General features: G+C 36.5%; 1 protein-coding gene across 1 annotated transcript in view; it reads right to left on the bottom strand.

Annotated features, from left to right (window-relative positions):
- Window positions 1-3,862: 3,862 nt before the first annotated feature.
- Window positions 3,863-20,771, bottom strand: part of LOC111869432 (bicaudal D-related protein homolog) — a 96,077-nt gene continuing 79,168 nt past the window's right edge. Inside the window, exons 2-9 of the mRNA XM_023860957.2 lie at window positions 15,398-15,613; window positions 13,982-14,098; window positions 12,875-13,021; window positions 12,351-12,545; window positions 11,384-11,518; window positions 10,771-11,004; window positions 7,676-7,933; window positions 3,863-5,330 (exon numbers count right to left, since the gene is read on the bottom strand). Of these exons, the coding sequence (XP_023716725.1) occupies window positions 5,196-5,330; window positions 7,676-7,933; window positions 10,771-11,004; window positions 11,384-11,518; window positions 12,351-12,545; window positions 12,875-13,021; window positions 13,982-14,098; window positions 15,398-15,613 (1,437 nt within the window). The 3' untranslated portion in view covers window positions 3,863-5,195. The remainder of the gene's footprint in view (window positions 5,331-7,675; window positions 7,934-10,770; window positions 11,005-11,383; window positions 11,519-12,350; window positions 12,546-12,874; window positions 13,022-13,981; window positions 14,099-15,397; window positions 15,614-20,771) is intronic.

The raw sequence follows: 20,771 nt of genomic DNA, 5'->3' as shown, positions 1-20,771 counted from the left end.
ACCGTGTATATGTGATGTTAACCGACGTTTCGGAGGAACGTATCGCCTCCATCTTCAGGGTAGAAGAAAAAATATAAGAAATCTGCAAGCGAAGAGACCGTGAGAACCGGTAAAAGCAGTCTGCAATGATGGAGCAGTCTGATGGAGGCGATACGTTCCTCCGAAACGTCGGTTAACACCACATATACACAGTGCCAAATCCCAGAAGACTGCTTTCTTCAAAGTACTCTTTGATCTCCAAAATCATATATTCAACATCATTTATAATCACTATAAAAAAGAAGGTAAAACTATCTCTGTAACAGGTCAGAGAGGTCCATAGGGTTGTGAGACATCAAGACTCCCACATATTCAGGTCAATTGGCTCACAGATGGCAGTGAGGTTGTCAGCCTTACACACCGGCCACCCTTTATCCCCCAGGAAGATTCCTGGTACTCATATCTGTTAGAAGCTGAGTAAATTCCAGGACCAAAGTAACACAGCCATTGGTGCAAGCATCACACTGTCCACACAAGGTGAACTAGACAGGATACATATTACACATATACACATAGGAAGAAATAAAGAACGTAAGTTAACATTTTGGATAGAAACCAAAAATGATGAATCTATGGGAGACTTAAGAATATGAGGAGAATAACATTGAAACAGCGACGCTTCAGATTCCACTATTTGTATTTATTGTAAGTTCAAGAGATCCAAAGATGGATATAGAACATGTCATAAACTATGAACTTTTTATGTTCTAACTATTTATCACCAAGGAAGTTTCCATATAGCACAATTTGTTTTGATGTATTTACCTAATTTCTAACTGTCCCGCAGTACACAAATGTGCTATAAATACACGTCAGATAAAGGGAATCTTGTTACTAGCTTGTCTTCCATATAAACTTTTAGACATATTTACAGATTTCAATCTACTAAATTCCACGCAGTAAATCATAATCGTTCATTAGTTTTTATTAAGCAGTTGTTAGTTAATTGTTCCATATTTGTAACATACTCTAAATTTCTAAAAATTTTCCCTAAATATGCAATTTAGGTAATTCCCATTCCTAATTCCATCTATCCAGGTTAATGTTGCTAACAGATTCCTTAATTGACAGTTCTCCTGAGATTTCATTACATAGTTCTTAACTGAACCTAATTCCCTTAAGTATAAAGAATTCATGTATGATTTATGCTACCTATAAGATTTTATAAAATTATGAGACTTTTAGGTTAACATTTAATTAAACTACAAACAACAACACAAATTTAATACAATCTACACATTTATTCCTTTATTAAATGCATAGTTTAACAACTTAAAGCATCTGCAAGAACATTTAATTGCACTTTGGGTGTAAAATTCTAATCTAAGTGAAATTTGACCAAGAATGGATGGACTTCAATGTGATACATTATCACATCATAGATTTATTTCTCAAGCACTTAAATTTGATTTCAGCATATTGGAATGATGGCTAATATGAAATTCTAAATCATAGAAATTATGTTATTATTTTCTTTGGTCCTTCCTTCTTTTGAATCAATGTCTGGCACATTTCCTAAAAGTTTTGAAATATCTGGAAATTTCTCCACTCTTGTCTTCCCTTTATACTTTCCTCATATAAATAAATAAACAAAGTAAAGCATTAGATCATATAATTTAAGGATCTGAAAATGTATAAAATAGAAGAGTTCCCATGTGATTTATTAATTCCATATCCAAATTTCAGGAAACCACTCACTGGTATAACAATGAAATGTTGATCATCTTCCTCCCTAACTCAAATCCTACCTCTTGATAAAATTATCTCCATCCTCTGGAATTTCATTGTGAGATGGTGACTTCAAACTGCATTAATTTATACATTCAAGAGAGGAGACATATACATACATTCTTTACTTCAAACCACATTTTCTGATTCTATAGTTACTAAAATACCATGTCATGACATATTAAAAATAAACTTGCAATAATATGGTAAGAACTATTGATCTTTTGCATCTATAAGTCATGAATTTCAGTGGTGCACTAACAGGGAAAAATTAAAAATTAGAGGTGCTTCTATTTTAAGCTCTGGGCACAACTGTATTCATTTAACAATAATCTGAATACTCCTTTTAAATATTATTATGGGGGAAAAAACAGGATTGCATAACACTGGAAAAATTATGACATTTGAATTAATACTGTATTTCAGCATCCTGTTGCATTGATGTATCACTCAATTCCATCCTTAACGTAACTATAAAATGTTTACAATCTCTACCTAATTTAAAATAACATTAAATTCACAATCAATTGCTATATGTTTCAGCCATACTTGGCCATCTGGGGGTATGTGGTAGTGTAGTTGGTTGAGGCACTATGCTACAAGCTGGAAGGTCATGGGTTCGATTGCTGATGAGATCACTGGATTTTTTCAATTTACTTAATCCTTCCAAGCCTCTAACAGAAATGAGTACCAGTAATTCTCCTTGGGGGTAAAGGGAGGCCGGCATGTAAGGCTGAAAACCTTACCGCCATCTGTGAGACCACTGTCCAGAAAATGTGGGAGCCTTGACATCTACAACCCTATGGACCTCCACATCCTGTTACAAGGATACCTTTACCTTTGCTTGGCCATCTTCAGGCAATTACAAACTTTTCAAAACTGTTGCACTGCAATAATCTCAAGTCAATATATTTCAATGTTATTGCATTATCGTTGTTCACACTAAAATACATTTGTTTGAGAACAAAACTCTTTCTCCATTCCCATGCTATTTTCCACTTGCAGCATCCGTATTTGTGCCCACTTCACATGTATGTCCCCACTAGTAGAGTGTACTTCACTTGTTCTCAGGCAAATGTATTTTAATGTGAACAAAGATAATGCAATAGCATCAAAATATATGGACTTCAGATCAAGTGCAGTGTGACAGTTTCGAAAAGTGAACAGTTTCTTGAAGATGGCCAAGTAGGAACGAAGCATATAGTAATTGACTGTGATTTTAATGTTAATTTAATTTAAGGAGAGACTGTGAACATTTTAAGCTGCATTAAAGACAGAAGTGAATGAATGAGTGATACATTTGAATTAGTTTGTCTGAAATTTATATAAAAATCTCATTTGCAGTTGACTAGAAACTATCTCATGCAACAAATTTGAAGTACTATTTAAAAATTGAGGTTAATACAATGTTTTGTTTATAACAATTTTGATCATAATCATCTCAGGAATTTTAAAGAGGACAGACAAGGATGTAGACAATGAATCACAGATTGACTGTTCTGGTACTAAAACTTGCATATCCTATGGACTCGGTACTTGAGAAAATAAAATACTTCCCAATTTAATGGCTTTAAATATACTATACATAAATGCTGATCAGAATATCCATGACATTCAAATAAATTATGTAATTGATTTGTGTAATACTTATAACTATGAAATCACATTTCACAGAAGAAATATTTCATGCAAAATAAATAATACTTTATTTGAAAAACAGAATCTGAAAAAGATTATATTTAAGCACTTGGTTACTTGGCAGCCAGCTGACTTGCTAGTATTCCATAATTAATCTACTGAGATTTGATTAATTATATTGATTTAAGGTACTACCCCATCATTTGCTTGCAGAGACTGAGGAAATCCATGAAAGATATGACAAGATAGCTGGAAATTTGAGTGGGTGCCTCAGGAAGAAACCCATTTGGTTTTATTCCTGTCACGTGTAGTTCAGGAACAGATGACTACATTAAGTGGCATTCAACAATTCACAGTTACTGTCCTTTAACAAGATAAATAAATGCTGTTAATAATTTAACTATTATAGTGTGCATGCTATAGATATGCACACATAGTATAATGGACCAAATGTTGGTGGCAAAGTGAAATGAATTTTATTTTCTGAAAAGACTTCTTCCTACAACTTCTATAATGAGTAAATAGTGGTAATAACTTCCAAATTAATGTCCCAGTAACCAAGAAAATCCTAAGAGAACCCGCTCCTGTAAATCTGTTGGCCATCATAAATTTAACCAGCTGTACCTCATATTCTAATCTGCTATATTTTACAAATGGCTTTGTCATTTTAAGGCTGGTCCAAGTCTGAAATTGGAAACATACAGGTTACTTTATAACCAAGCACTTAATATATTTAAATAACACAACAAATAAAATATTTACTGTAATAACAGCATGATTTCTGACATTGCCAATTCTGAAGAAAGCACCTTGGCTGTGCCTAGATCATATCACAAGTGCTCTTATTTCAGTTAGCGTCTCTTTCACAAGTGCCAGCTACAATATACACGTTATATACATTCTCATTAAATGTCCAAGCTGTACGAATTCGTTGTTTTATGTATACAAGTGAATCAAATCATAGCACACCTCCCCCAGTATTAATTTTAATGGCATATGCCTTTAAGTTCCTTACATGATTTTAAAAATATTTACCCATGTACTTGATGCAAAACGATTTAAGTGTAGACACAAATTTATCATTAATGCTGAATGGCTGCCATGTTACAGGGAGCAACCAAGAATAAAATAATTATATATTTTAGGGCTCAGTAACCATTACTGCTGTAAGACTGCCCCAGTACCGATGTTATCACAGTCTAGTGATTATATATTAGCTGGGCAGTGGAGTTTAAAAACTAAAATGAGATTTACTTTGCCTATTTACAATGATGCATATAACTGTTGTTTAGTACACAATTTAAGAAGAAAATAAATAAAGAAATATGTATAAAAATGGGGAACATGACAATTAAGAATAAAAGTATACATACACCTGACACTATGTTACCATTACAATTAAATGGAAACACTTCCCATCTATCACTATTCTGTAATCTCCTTCGTGTTTTCAACTTTGCATGTTCACTAAACGATTTATGTTTTATTTGTTTCCCTGAATACCCCACTTTGATCACTGCATTATCGTCAAAACTGAGTCTCTGTCTTAGACAGTGGGATACTGTGATTTTTGTAAATATTCCTTTAGTGTTGACCTTATTTGCAGCTACAGAGCCTGGTGCTCTGGAATCATTAACCAACCCCTGTTTCCATCGAGTTGATTTCTGATGGACATTTCTGCAAACACAAAAACCCACAGAGTCAATTTGACTTTCAAAGCATACATGTGGCTCTTCTTCATTAGTCTCTTGGTGGCAAGTCTGGATGTCACTGTATGGTATTGGTGGTGATCATCGCTGGAAGAGACCAAAGAGTCGTCGTGTGGAGGGCCTCTTGCTATTCTCCAAATTGGTGGCTTGACGAGCATGCTCCTGCCCACACAGTTTTTGCTTCATTTGATCATCAAGGAGGCTTTGCATGTCCATCTAAAAAATAAATCAAAATTTAATTTAAAAAATGTTTCATTGAAGGTTTCTTTCATGACGTGTATTTGCTATTTGTACATATTATTCCATAATATACAGAAGAACATGCAGATACCTAATGCAGTACTCAAATAATATATATTTCAACGACTAACAGGAGACATACACATACAATTAAAGGTCCCATCATATAAAAGGTGTGCCCATGTGCACTAATCACTATTTTGGGAATCAAACATTATGAGAAAATTTTGTATTAATAAAACAAAGCTAATTCCCTGTATGTAATTAAGTACCACACCATGCATATGCATGGGGAAGTGGAAGTATAGCTCTACACATTCTTAAGTAGGCACTAGAAGGAAGGGAATGGTTAGTTTCATAGATCAGCCACTTTAAACGTGTGGAAAGAACTTGTACTAATTACATAGGAGGCTTGGTGGGTCCCAGGCTGGTTTGAATACTATGGAGAAAAAAAGCAAAGAGTTATGTTTTCTGAGAAATAATACAATACAGCCCCCCACTGAAAATCAACTTACTTTTCAGATTAACATATTCTCCTGAAACAACGGTTGATTTTCAGTGAACTACACTGTCCTAGAAGACAGATCCCATAATCTCTGCTATGATAAAAAGAAACATTTCTTGTCTCTGCCAAACCTGAATCCTGAATTCTCAGTTGTCCAGCCTGTAGCCCAGTCCCCATACTGACTGAGCCATACAAATTCTACATTAATTGAATAGGTAAAACAATTATTTACAATTCAGAAGCTTAATATTGTCATGTGTTAATAATTAGACATGGGGTGTGATTGATGACTGGATTCACTGAGCACTTACAATAACTTCTAACTACAGACCATTATCATGCTCTCACTGGTTTACGCATGCTAAAAACCACTCTAACTACAGCACACATAAAGTCTTCTATGTCTCCAGCAGTCATTATTTGGTAACAGCTCCTAGCAATGAATATTCCTCTACTTCCCTGTTCATGTCTCTGCTGGCTGGTTACTGTGTCATGGCTAACTTACTTCAAAGTCAAAGCAAAGTTATATTATGAAAGATGGTCAGTCGATCAGTCTGTCTTGGTATCAAGCCCCACCTGCGGCCCAAGACCCAGAATATTTATTACAGCACACAGCTGTGGGTTTGTTGTCTTGTTTGTCCTCGCTACATAGCCTTGGCATGAACTGCATAGAAGACACCACTTCCAACAGTTTTTCTACTGTTGCATACATATCAGTTGCCATGGGCATTTGTTCAGCATGTCATTGCCTAGCAATGGCCACATCAACGCATTCCACTATTCCTGGCTTGTCAGCTGTCATGTCACAATATAAATTTAAGTCAGAATTTCCTTCCCAGTAGTGGACTTAGTTGGTCTGCTCCAGGTATTATGAAGCATAATATTATAAGGGAAGGAAATGTCTTAAATATCTTCTCTTATTCATATGTTACACTAAATGTCTTCATGTTGAAGATGTTCATGTTCCATTTCAACTCATATTACTCAGGGAACAAACAATGGGATGCTACTGCAAAACAGAAGGAAGGTGCATAAAGATGATCAGAATATAGCAGTCCTATTATGAAACACTGGGGGCACATTGTAGCATAGTTGGTTGAGGTATTAAGCTACAAGATGGAAGGTCATGGGTTCAATTCCTGATGAGGTCATTAGATTTTTCAATCGACCTAAACTTTCCAGCCGCAATATGGCCCTGGGGTCGATACAGCCTCTAACAGAAAATAGTACCAGGAATCTTCCTGGGGGTAAAGGGTAGCCGGTGCATAAGGCTGACAACCTCATTGCCACCTGTGAGCCAACTGTCTAGAAAAATGTGGGAGCCTCAGCATCTCACAATCCTATGCGCCTCTACAGCCTGTTACAGGGACAGCTTTGCCTTTATAATGAAATATTCCATATATCACCTAGCAACATACTGCTGCAATTTCATTATTGCTCTCAAAATATTTTGAGCTGATTTTTGCATGTTTCAATTTCTCAGTGTTTAATTTATAATGTATTACTGATTGTTTGTTTTTATTAACTTTTATCATGTCCTTTTTTTTACTAAATGTACCATTTCTTATGGGACACAATGGAAATTCCAGTTTTTTGAGAAAAAAAAATATTATGGGAACCCTAGTCTAATGATAAATTACTGCCAGCATGATCATGTTCCCTCCACTTAAGAAAGGTACTTCATAACAAGCTAAGTAAGCATCAGTTTCTCTAGGAAGACCCTATTACATGGACTTAATTACATAACAATCAATGATTGTATAGAGTTTCAACTTGAGAGAGTATGAATGTTACAAATTAAATTAGAACAACTGACCTGCCACTGTTCCAGTTGCTGACTCAACTCAACCTTCTGTTGAATGGCTTCCATTAGCTGGCTGTTAGCCTGCATAACATCTATCCTAGTCTTTGCAAGTTCCACTTCCACTGTATTCTTCCTTGCCACAGCTGCATCACGCACCTCCCATGCCTTGCGTACCACTTCGTCCTTTGCAAGGTGGGTGTCCTCTAAGTCACCGCGTGCCCTGTCCCGCTCCTCTGTCATTCCCAACAGTTCTGCATCTCGCACACTCAGCTGCAAAAACATCCAAATGTTGTCATATAACAAAAGACAAATATTATCTTTCACTTAATGTATGAACAATACCGTATTTACGCATGTATAGGCCGCGTGCGTGTATAGGCCGCAGCACAATTTTCAGACAGAAATTATAGAAAAAATAATTTTCTTGAAATATTATTTCAGGAGTAGAACACTCTGTATTACTAATTATGAATATAATTTTTTTAAATGAAGTGTGATTTCGAATATTTCGAATATAAGCCGCACCCCAGTTTTCCTCTTCAATTTTTGGCAAAAAATGTGCGGCCTATACATGCGTAAATACGGTATTTAAAATCCCTAATCATTTTCTGTGTGTGACATAGAAGAATATAATGAAATTGTCTCCTGACACACTTAGTACTAAGCACAGTAAAAGGAAGAGCATTTAAATTAACTGCTCTGATATTATCAGAATGCGATTAAATAAAACATTGCAGCAAAGAGCCAGTATATACAACTGGTTTTAAAACTGTCTCACACCATGATCCACTTCCACAAAAAAAAAAAAATCAGAATGTACAAAGCAACATCTAATAATCTGTATTATACCCATTTTGTGAATTTCTGGTTCATGTGGTCCCCTTTCTTTCCTCCCGCCATACACCCCCATAACTTGGCTCATCTCCCTACACCTGAATCTTTATAAGTTGTTTAAAAATAATCACTACAACAGACTATAGAACATAACATCCTCCCTTCAGTTTTTGTGGGGTATTTGCGACCACAGTGCTGAGGGGAATATTTAGTCCTAAGAGACAGGAAATAGCAAGACAATGAAAAAAAAAAATCATAATGAGGAGCTTCATAATTTGTACTCTTTATCGAATACTGATAAGAGTGATCAAACCTAGGAGGATGAAATGGGCAGAGAATGTAGTATGGATGGGAAAGATTAGAAATACATATATAATTTTAATCAGGAAACCATAAGCAATGCAGATTACTTATGAGACCTAGGTAGTGATGAGGATATAATATTAAAATAAGTCTTAAAGAAATAGAGTGAAGATGTATACTGAATTCCTCTAATCCAGTGGCAGGATCTTATGAACAAGGTAACGGCACTTCACATCACGAAGGAATCTATCCATCGAGTTATTTACTTCATTTAAGGTGTTTAATGAAGTAGTCATTTATGTCACAGCGAAGTGTAATAGAAAATTAGAGCTGCTTGTAAGTATCAAAGTTCAAGCGGTTAGTCGCTGGCTTCCCACCACAGCGGCCCGGGTTTGATCCCGGGTCTGGTCAAGTGGGATTTGTGATGGACAAAGTGGTGCTGGGGCAGGTACTTCGGTTTCTCCTGCCAATCTTCATTCCACCAATTGTTCCACAATCACCCTCACCTATCATCTGGGGCTGGTACAATAGGCCAGAAGTGGGTGCAGTACAAGCGACTTGGTCCCACCCCACTAGCAATAAAAAAAGTATCAAAGTTATGAAATGTTACTATGGAGAGATATTACTGGATGCAGTATTACTTTTACCCAAAAAATACAGCCACTATGTGGATTTCTTCTGTTTATTATGGTGTGATTAAGTGTGGAGAATTAGATTAACACCCTGTTCTCAGAGTTTCTTCTTTATTTCAATTAGTATAAACTATTTTAGAGTATAATGGTATTTTAATGATTACGAAATCAAATCATTTCTAAATTTCAGGGTGCATATTCTTATAGCCGATTTTTTCCCTTAAACAGATGGCAACCATCATAATATGCAGTTGAACCCATTAACTACTTTGATCAGAAGTGTAATATTGTTCAGTTTCTATTTCATCATGCCTCTTTAATGTGGTAGAGATATTTATTTTTAACCATTCTCATTAATTCAGTTTCTTTATGAAGCTGGTAGTTCTGCAGTTATGCTTGAAGTTGAATAAATCTGTTACAGGAGAGAAGTCTGAGGGTCACCTAATGGTGTCCCTGGATAATGAACCAATGCCAGCAGCGTAACAACCTATTCCCTGGAAGTGCCTTCAAATATAAAAAAAAAACATTTTTCCCAAATAAACAAATACAGTTGCACCACCCATATCATCCATGGAACTATTTCAACTGTACAAGCAATATAATGTATAATTAGATGAGAATATGATCATCTAATTATACATTATATTACTTGTACAGTTGACACCAAGACTTACTGACTGACTGACTGACCGTCAGTCGCAATGTCACTTTGACTTTAACTTAACAAGTTCAGTGACTGCAGCAACATTCAAGTCAGTCATAAGCTGCAGGAGCAAACTGAAACCATGAGTACAGGAGAGAACAGGAGGTCAGCATGTGACAACTGGGCGTGTGATTTGAAGACTTTACGTGCGCTACAGTGCAATGGTATTGGGTGTGTGTGATTTAGTTCCTGTGTCATACATCCATGAATACTAGTGGATATATACTGAAGAGATCAGTGTGGTGTGATTGTTAATTGTGTAAATCAGCAAGAGTGTGATAATTATTTGTAGTTAAAACCTGTAGGTTGTTAATAAACCAAATTAACAATCCGAACTGCATCTCAGTCGCATTACCACTACACCACACTACTTAGTACACACTTCAACTTTTGTGTCTGTATGTAAATTTGTACTATAATATTTATGGTGTAAGAAATGTGTTATCAATATGTATTCTTCTTGGGAGCCACTGATATAAAATGAATTAAATATGAAGGAATTAAATTAATTATTTCATAAGTTCTGCCCTCCCCCCAAAGGAATAACTGAATGGTTTTTAAATAATTTCAATGGGGGCAGAAAAGGCGACTGCTGCCTATCAATGAAGATGGTAATAACTTTAATAGTTTTGTACCTTGCTAGTGAGCTCCATGACCTGCTCAGTTCTTCTCTTGAGCTCATCCTCTCGGTCATCAAGTAGCCTCTGCACCTTCTCCAAGTTCTCATTGGCTCGATGTAACTCTGCCTCCAGTTCCAGCTCCAGGTCAATACCACTGCTGGATGATGAACTGGGTCGAGACTCTCTCCTGCTCAGAACTTCCTGGATCAACCTGGACAGTTCCTTCACAACCTCTGACAACAGGCCAACCTGGCAATCAAGTGTCATTGTTTCAGAAGTTTATTATACTTACAAAAATCTCAGAAAATAATGTATGACCACATGATTCACATGTAACGTTCCTCTGAGGCTTTGCTCTGATCAACTAAATTATATTCTTTATAAGAGTTTCAGTAAAATTTAAATTTTTCTTTCTGTTTTTAAAACAGTTACAAGTACAATACAACATTGCATTCCATAAATATGAAGCACTTAACAAAAGAACATTTTTCTCAGGGTAACTGTCCTGTTTAATAAGACCCTGAATTCAAACATGATACTCAAAACAAATTCTGTATGCATGGAATGGCAAAATATGTTATAAATCAAAATAAACTTAACAATAACAATATGACGAATCTTTACACACCTTCAGTTTACTGGGAGATATGTCTTCACTAGGCATAGACTCCATGTCTGAACTTATTGAGTCTCCTCTGCTGTGGCGTAGTCTATCACAAGCCATTCTAAGCTGCTGATATGCTAATAGAACTTCCTTCCGGAACTGTAAACAGAAAACAGACATCATTTCAACTGGTTCTGGCATATTCTTAACCTTTTAAGTGCATTATTTTGATACTTACTACTCATAGAAAATTACTTGAAATGTTCCATAATAAATGTACCAAAATTATTAAATAACCTCTGTACAGGTATCTGTTGACCAACATGTAAACTAGCTGAACTTAAAAAGTACATACATTCTTCTGGGATGTGACACTGTGTAGTTTAATAATGTTTCGAGGGAACATGCTACCTAAAGGCTGGTGCACAGCTTATCAAAACATGTGTATGACTACACATGGCAGTTACAGTTTAGCCTGTAATCATCTGGTTTAATACAAGAAGTAGTACCACAAGTGAGCAACAGGAAAATGGAGGAAGAAGGTTCCTCTAAAGCACTGGTAACCATCTGTGAAACTACATGGTGTCATAAACAAGATGATTCTAGAAAGGTTATGGTAGAATGTAATTTTGAAATAGCCATGATCAGTGTTCAGAAGAAGTATTTTGCAAAATTTGCTTTAAGGTTATATAGATCCAAAAGAGATCAGGAAATAAACATGAATGGTAACTTGATACAGATTTGGAAGGTGTTCATGACCTACTTGAAGACGCTGTCATACAATCTACCTGAAGAGACAAAGAAAAAATATTAAAAATAGAAGTCATGGTATCTGGGAACCCAGCTAAGAGTTTGGGTACATATCAAATACAGGCACAGAATTATACTGTTATATCAGTTACCTCAGTGCCATACAATGGAAATCATGAATTCTATACTTATTTATCTTATTATAACCTAAGAATCAGGGAGCTCCCTGCATGCAACTTACCCCATCCAGTTGCTCGGAACTGTTGTCACTATGGAGTATCAGTTCAGATTCACTGCTAGCATCATCACACTCCATCTCATGCAGAAGTGAACGAGGTCCCGGAGAGGAACTATGGGCTGACAGTACCTCAATTCTCTCACCAAGTGAACCATTTGTGACCCGCAACTCCTCAAGCTCACGCTGAGCTTGGCGCAGCTGGAATTGAAAAGAAATAATACACCTCACAATGTTTAATAACATAATTATCAGTGCCAAATGAAAATGTATTGTAATTTTCGACTATTCACTTTTATTCATTTTATGATCAAAATTTTCTTTTGTAAACACCACAAAATCACGTGTAAATAATTTCCTTGCACTGAAATGCCAATTAGATATATGCTACATGCAGCCGAGGTCACCCCTTTGTGAGGATCAGCCAAGTTTTAATAAACAAATGACCTCTCAGGAAAGACATAATGCAACAAAAGAGATAAGGCAGTTCAGAAATAACAAATCTGATTTTAATACTCATAAAATAATACCTGGAGTTCTTGTCCTCGAGCTTGGTGTTCCAACATGACAATACGGTCTGTAGCTTCATCAAGAGCTAAACTGAGGCTCTCTCTCTCACTTAATAGTGACTGCAACCTCCGCTCTAGTTCACATTTCTTCTCAGACATGAGGTGTATCTATGCAGGGAATGTATAAATATGTATTAGTTTGAGTTTCATGTAATAGTCTCTGAGCCTGGAATCAAAATGTTCAACACATTAACAAAAGGGTCTTTTTAACCTGAGTTCCACAGAATTTAAAGTACTGTAAGCATCTCTAAATACTTCTGAGTAATGTACTATTTAATAATAATGGTAGCAATCTCAACACTATAGGCTGGGCCTAGAAATAATGTACGTTGCCCAATGAGCAAAATATTGTGGCTGGCAAACACAAAATTATTACATGCCATACACTTTGTGTATAATAAATTTTGTAAATTATACCACAAAGTTTCAGCATCTAACTATTCATTTGTAAATTACTGGTAACATTTATGAAGAGCTTGTGCAAGCATAAACATTGATGCACATTGCAACATTTTAGTGTTCCTAAACCAAGAACAAGAAAAAATCCAAAACCTAATTTATAAGTATATAAATTATGGGTTGTAAATAAAATAAGATTAAAACTTGCATGTAAGTCTTTCTTCACATTTATCTGTCTGGTCCTCTTCTAATGCACCTAACTTCACATGCATAAACACATACACTCTCCCCCCCCCCTTTTATTTTATACTGCTGCAGTATTTGACATAAGATTATAAAAGACCTGCAATTCACTTGTTTTTTGGGGGTAACTTCAGGGCTTTCCACATTCATCATCAGTGTTCTGAATCTGAGGGGAGTGAAATTTGGGGTGCAATACAGTATTATTATGTATATTACTCCTGACCTTAAGCACCACAACATAAAGGCATATAAAGGAAGAGCAATAAAGCTCCATACATTCTCAGTATTGACACTAGATGGAAGTGAAGGGTCAGTTTTCTCTACTTACCATATACATGATATTTATGACTTAAGTTGAGAAATTACAAGTAACCTGAAGTGCTCAAGCATCAGTATGAATGTACTGTCTGGAATGTGGATATGTACCTCATCTCTAAGCACCTCAAGGCTGCTCACATGGTCCTGAAGACTGGACTTTTTGAGATTGCACTGGTCTCGCAGGCCTTGAAGCTGTGCTGTCAGCTGTTCTTCTTGACGACTAGACTGTTGCACATAAAACAAGAAGACTTTCTCATTTAACTCTTGTTATAAATATCCAAAAATATGCATTACATATGTGACTGTAATATGTTATATGGAGATACAGATTATTAAACACTTAAGTTGTATTTTTTTCGGTATTTAGAATGAATATTTTTCTTTATGATATGGGTCATAAATGCATGTAATCTGTATTGTGTAATATTTTTAAGCTAGGAACATCTGATAAATGAAAATTCGACTGGAACAAAAGAATATTCTGTTCCACAGAATTTAAAAAAAAAAAAATAGATTTCACTGTATTTTTACAGATGGTAAGAGACAAGTCCCTTCTATGCTTTTAATTAATCTCTTTTATTACATACACTAGTAAAATTGTCACTCACTCACTCACTCACTCACTCACTCACTCACTCACTTGCTAATTCATGGAGCTGAGCCCTTCTTGAGAAGCCGCTAATTGTGCAGCTACTCAAGAACTTCCCAGCATTTTGTTGAACCCAACGGTTCATTACCGTATTCACAAGAGGCCTCCACTGGTCTTTGCCCTCAGCCAGATCAATCCAGTCCATACCATCCCATCCTACATCTCTCAGGTCCATTTTAATATTGTTCACTCACCTACGTTTTGGTCTTCCTAGTAGTTCCTTTCCTTCTGGTTTTCCAACCAATATCCTATATGCATTCCTCATTTCCCCATTCATGCTACATGCCCTGTCCATCTCATCCTCCTTGACTTCATCGTTCTAATTATACTTGGTGAAGAGTGCAAGTTATAAAGCTCTTCATTATGTAGATTTCTCCAACCTTACATCACTTAGCCCTCTTCGATCGAAATGTTCTCCTATATGTTTTATAGATTTTTCCCACTGGCAATGATTGGAATGCATGTTGTACATGGATATGCCAGAACTTGTTTGATTCTTGTGTTATTTAATGAAGTCTTACAACTGCTTACATCACAGAACATCAAATGGTAAGGATGATATATTGTAAAGCATGTGGAAGGATAGCCATACAATGTTTATTATCTTGGTGTAGAGTTGATATGTCTTTCCTTAAGATTTCAAATTGTCCATCAAAAATTTATAAGAGTTTCCTATTGAAATTTTAACAGGCTATGCCAATAATCTAAATAAATCACATGTCAATAATAAAACATTTCTATGTGTTCAACAGGATATATGATCTTGGACATGAAAGGAGGTTGATAACAACTGAAACCAAATAGATGTAATTTTAATTAAATAAAATCTGCTTGAGGAGAGAGTCTCTTAACAAGATTAATCCCAACATTCTTACTTCTTTGAGCTGATTTGTGAGCCGCTGGTTCTGCTCTGTCAGTTCAGCAATGAGAGTTGCTTTCTCCCGCTCAGTCTGTTTAAGGGCTGACTCTCGTTCTGCTAATGTTTGATTAAGCTCCCTGATGTCTACTTGAAGCTCAAGCAGTCTTGTGTCACATTCTGACTGTGTAGACTCAAGCTTTCGTCTCAAGGAATGTCGGTCTTGCTCCAACAGCTGTAAAATAAAAGGAATTAACATCAGTAAGTTTTCTTCTTGTTAGATTTGAGGTTCTCACTTGGGTGACTGTGGAGGGTACTGTCTACTTGGTTCTAACAGAATGTAGTTCAGAGACATGGTATTAAAACCAAGAAGGATATACACTTAATTTTCTTATTTCTAAACAATTATGAAAACATGAAAAATGCAACATTAATTTGGTTTAGATCAAATTAGCATCCATTGTTTATCTTCTGTCAAATTTGCAACACTTTTACATTCTACACTTCAACACTACATGTTTCGTCCTCAAACGGCCAGCTTTAGGTGTTTTTATATTACAGATATTTTACTAAAACTGTGGTTTAGTTCGCTTTAATTATTATGTAAAGAAAGCAAGCACGTGGCACTATCATGTCTACGTGTGAGTGAGTGTGAGTGCATGTGTTCAAACTCTTTCACAGGCAACTTAATGATTTAAATGAAACTTTGTATAAATACAGTTCCAGCAGAGGCCTCTATGTTCATAAATCCGAATTTCCCATAATCAGTACTACGAATTTAGCAGCCTCATTAAAACCAATACTACTTATTTATTTATTCATGGAGCTGAGCCCTTCTGGAGGAGCCGCCAATTCTGCAGATACTCAAGAATTTCCCAACATTTTATGGAATCCCAAGGTTCCTTACCATGTTCACAAGAGCCATCCACTGGACTCCATCTTGAGCCAGACCAATCCAATCCATACCATCCCATCCTATTTCTCTAAGATCCATTTTAATATTGTCCACCCACCTACACCTTGGTCCTCTCAGTGGCCTTAAAAACAATACTGCTGCCACATAAGAAGTTGAATTTAAAATTTTGTATAATGAATACGAATATCTCATTACAATATCTAATGTCAAAAGCACCTGAACCTATGAACTTATGCAAAAGCTGTGTGATGCCCCATATTACCTAGCAGAGATCTGTGCTTGTCCCCCCCCCGCCGCCACTCTCCTCAACACAGTACTCACTACTCAATGCCCGAAATTAAGAAGTTCAGAATATGACTGTATCTTAGGAATAATATTTACAAAACAAGTAATAAAAAATATGATCCATGTTGTTACAGGTAAATTAAAATCAAGTTCTCTCTGTGCCTACACATTATATCAGGCATCTGTATATGTGGCGTGTAGACAAATGTCTGCTCTAATGGACTGGATCCCAACAGCCAGTCTGAACAAGGCAGCGGAGACAAAAATGTTTAAATGAGATCTGGTAATCACATTCAATACTACATAGTGTCATAACGCAAAGAACCACAACCTGAAGAAGAAGAAGCCCCACTCCTACCAGAAAATGAATTGTGATCATCCAGTCTGCAGCTGGGCACATTACTACCTGAACAGTTATGTCTCTACTTATTTCTTACAGGACTTCCTGAAAGACAATAGCATAACATTAAGAAGTATGAACTGGAGAGACCAGGGACGAAATGGCCATGATGGAAGACAATGAGACTTCAGTCAGGATGACAGGCCTTGGAACCTCATTTTAAATTGAAGTCATGCCATTAGCCCAGACAGTGATATTTTTGTGGTATCATAAAACAATTATTTCACTTTGCAACACATGTTCCATTGTTTCCAGTTGACTTGTCATTAAGTAAACACTGATATTCAGTATCTACACTATAAATGATTACCCAAGTATGCCAGATAATATGAGATATCAGTCTGAATCCAAAGTTGTTAGAATACTGAGTCCTTGATCAGGAAGGATGCAGAAGGACAGGAACTAATTTTATGTACCTATATTCTAATTACATCTGGTAGGCAATGATCACTTCCCTCCCTGCTCTCTGGCTGTAGTTTACAATTTTCTCATTCAGTAGGCTTATATTATATAACATCTGCAGGAGAAAAAAAAATCAAATCCAATGAAAATTAATAACAGAGGCATCAAAAGAAGCAGTAACGATCTGTTTTAAGGGACTATGCTGAAATTCACCATCAGGGAGGTATCAGGAGAGCCATTAAGAGTCTCAAGGCACTTGGTCTCTGGTAAGAGAATCAACTGAGTACCTTCACAATGCGAAGATGTATTTTTATGTAGTTTGCACTCTTAGGCCAGATAAACTCTGGGGCTGTGGTTTCAAATTCCTCTCAAAACATGCATGTTTATTGGGAATTTCTATGCTCTCCTTTGAAAGTAAAAGCTTTACAGTAGACTGATCCTAATCTAAAAAAAATATTGTCATCTCTCTCCATAGGAATTAGAAGAAACTTCTGTACACTTATGATGCCAACATTCAAACCAGACTGCAGTAACAAGTTGAATGAGACAATTCAAAGAAAATATGCAGTTCTATATATAACAAATGACAAAGAGATTGGATACCTCTTTGACTACAGTTTCCTGGTTAATAATCCATGTGCCAGTAACCATATTAATTTCAAGGTTATAAGACAAGGAACTGCACTGGGTTGATTCCGATTATATCATGATGTTTAGTACATCACTGTGATGATTCAGAACTCTTGCATAAACTTCAAGGCCTGTTTTACAACATCAAACAAAAGCAGAAGTGGATGGAGTGTCATAAATTATACATGTTAAAAAGTGAAATGTAAACCAGAACCAAACCTTCAACTTTTTAAGTGTAAACGATTAAATCCTTAAAAAACTTTGATTTATATAAGAAAGACACTTCCTTTTTCTTGCTATTTTTGTGATATGACTTTTCTTATGAGACAAAGTACATTATAAGTTTTGTTGATGAATAGTCATGTGACAAGAAAGTTGTCCAGCAACCAGCCATGACACTCATTGAAAATAAAACTTAATAATCATGGCCATAAACCTCCCATCAGAATTATAAAATATAATCCTGTATTACAGAATGACCATGGTAGTTCAGTTTATATATAAAGCATTGCCTATGGACTGGGAAGCCAGGATTTGATTTCTACTAGAAACAGAAATACAGTCAAACCCCTATTTAAGCTTACTTTAGGGAGAGTGAGACAACACTTAATTTAGGAAAATCTTTAACTGAGGAAATTTAACACTGAGATTAACGACATGTGTCCATTGAAATTGAACATCTGTTAATTTTTCCAGCCACACTATGGCCCTGGGGTCAATTCTGCATCTAACAGAAATGAGTACCAGGAACCCTCCTAGGGATAAAGAGTGGCAGATGAGTAAGACCAACAACCTCACTGCCATCTATTAGCCGACTGTGTAGAAAATATGGGGGCCTTGACATTGTGGGAACATCCCACATACTAACATGGGTTTCGCTGGTCTAACAGACAGCACTCAACTCCTAGTCAATATCATATTGCTGCCAACGCTCATATTTATACAGCACTCCCTGTCCAGTCCACCTTTACATCATAGCGCGTGCTAGCCAATCATTACTCCCAATCGCAATGGTAAGTTTAAGCTCCACCCAGCAAGCATGGTATAAAAGGCATAGGCATAGGCAGCTGTTCCTACCAGTGCATGCAGCACCACATCACCAGCCGGACAAACCAGTTGAACAGCCATAAAGACTCGGTCTACTACAAAGGCGCAAATTCTGCCAGCGCACTCACGTCGGAACAAACTGCCTTTTTCAAGGCCAGCCAACTTTTGAACATCGACATTCCACATAGCTTCACATCTATTCTGTACATTCAATATATACAATTTAATATATACAATTGTTACAGTTTTACGTGGTTGTCTTTTAGAACATCGACAATCCCACAACATCTCACAACCCTATGGGCCTACACAACCTGATACAGGGATAGGTTTTACTAACTAAAACCAACTCCATGAAGTTGAGTCCTTCTTGGAGAGCCATCAGTCACTCTGCTATTCAAGAATTTCCTGACAGTTCATGGAACCCAAAGGTTAATTACCATGATCACAAGAACCCACCATTGATCCCTGTCCTGAGCCATATGGAAACATTAAAAGAGGGAAGACCTTAAATCAAGGTACACCTAACAAGAGTTCCACTTCATTCAGTGCCAGTATTAGAATCCACTCCATAACATCATTTCAAGTTACATTTTAGTTTTTATTTTATCAGATGAACAACATCTGACTGTAAAATAAAAATGAAAATACAATTATAAATACTTAGCTTTGACACATCATAAACATCTCAGGAACTTACTGAGTGTCTTTTTCTCAAGTGTGACTAGAGTGATGAAGTGGCATGAGATTATTGCTAACCATTTCAACTAGTACTCACAGGTGATGCTACGTATGTCAGGTGGAATCAGGCATATATAAGCATCTCCTGCAAATGTCGAAAGATGTACAATGGACAAACCAGATGCTCCATTGAGACCAGAGTAAATGAACACCATCAAAACACCTAACTCTCTAAGTAGGAGAAATAAAAGGTGGCTGTACACGTAAGCAACCAAGGTCACAACATCTCATTTAATGAGAACAGAATTCTGGCCAAGAAATATAGATGGAGAGATCAGATCATAAAGGAAGTGACTGAGTGTGATCTCCACCCCAATAACATGAGTAGGAACGAAGGATTCTCTCTTAGCACGTTGTAGAAGCCTCTCATTCACACCCTGACAGACTGAAAGATGGTTCACTGTAGGGGCAAGACAATCTCATCCCCATGACACTAAAGAGCAGTTTCTTATAGTTCTAGCTCAATGCTCCCCATTGGCTCATGCAAGGCCCCATCCCCCCCCCCCTTTCCTCTGCTGTGTTATGAGTGACCATCATCCATGCCACATTTCTGTGACCATGAGAGGTTACTTTCTCACAATTCTGAAACACTGTTTTTATTGACCTGTACAGGGCTTTTCCTCCCTCCCTCGTCCTTGTGTCATCCTGCCTATTTCACAAATCTGAATCACCTCAACCCTGAAGATGGAAGCAGCATATTCCTACAAAATGTTGGAATCTCATCCAAGGCCACAGGGTGTCACAACCCAGATGCACACAATCTGAAGTTCCATTTCCATGAAAAAAATATGCATTTTTTAAATACTATATACATTCATTTAGAAATATATTATTAAAGGTAAATGTTCCTGTGCTTAATTAACTAAGCAATTAAGCACCATCCCATGAAGATATACAGATAATTGAAGGTATAGCTCCATCATTCTTGATCTCAGCACTAGGTGGAAGTGAATGATTAGCTTCACATGCTCC

Source organism: Cryptotermes secundus, unplaced genomic scaffold (genome assembly GCF_002891405.2).
Source record: "Cryptotermes secundus unplaced genomic scaffold, Csec_1.0 scaffold813, whole genome shotgun sequence".
NCBI classification, from domain to species: Eukaryota; Metazoa; Arthropoda; class Insecta; order Blattodea; family Kalotermitidae; genus Cryptotermes; species Cryptotermes secundus.
Note: the sequence above shows the minus strand (reverse complement) of the source record. Positions and strands in the feature narration are given on the sequence as shown.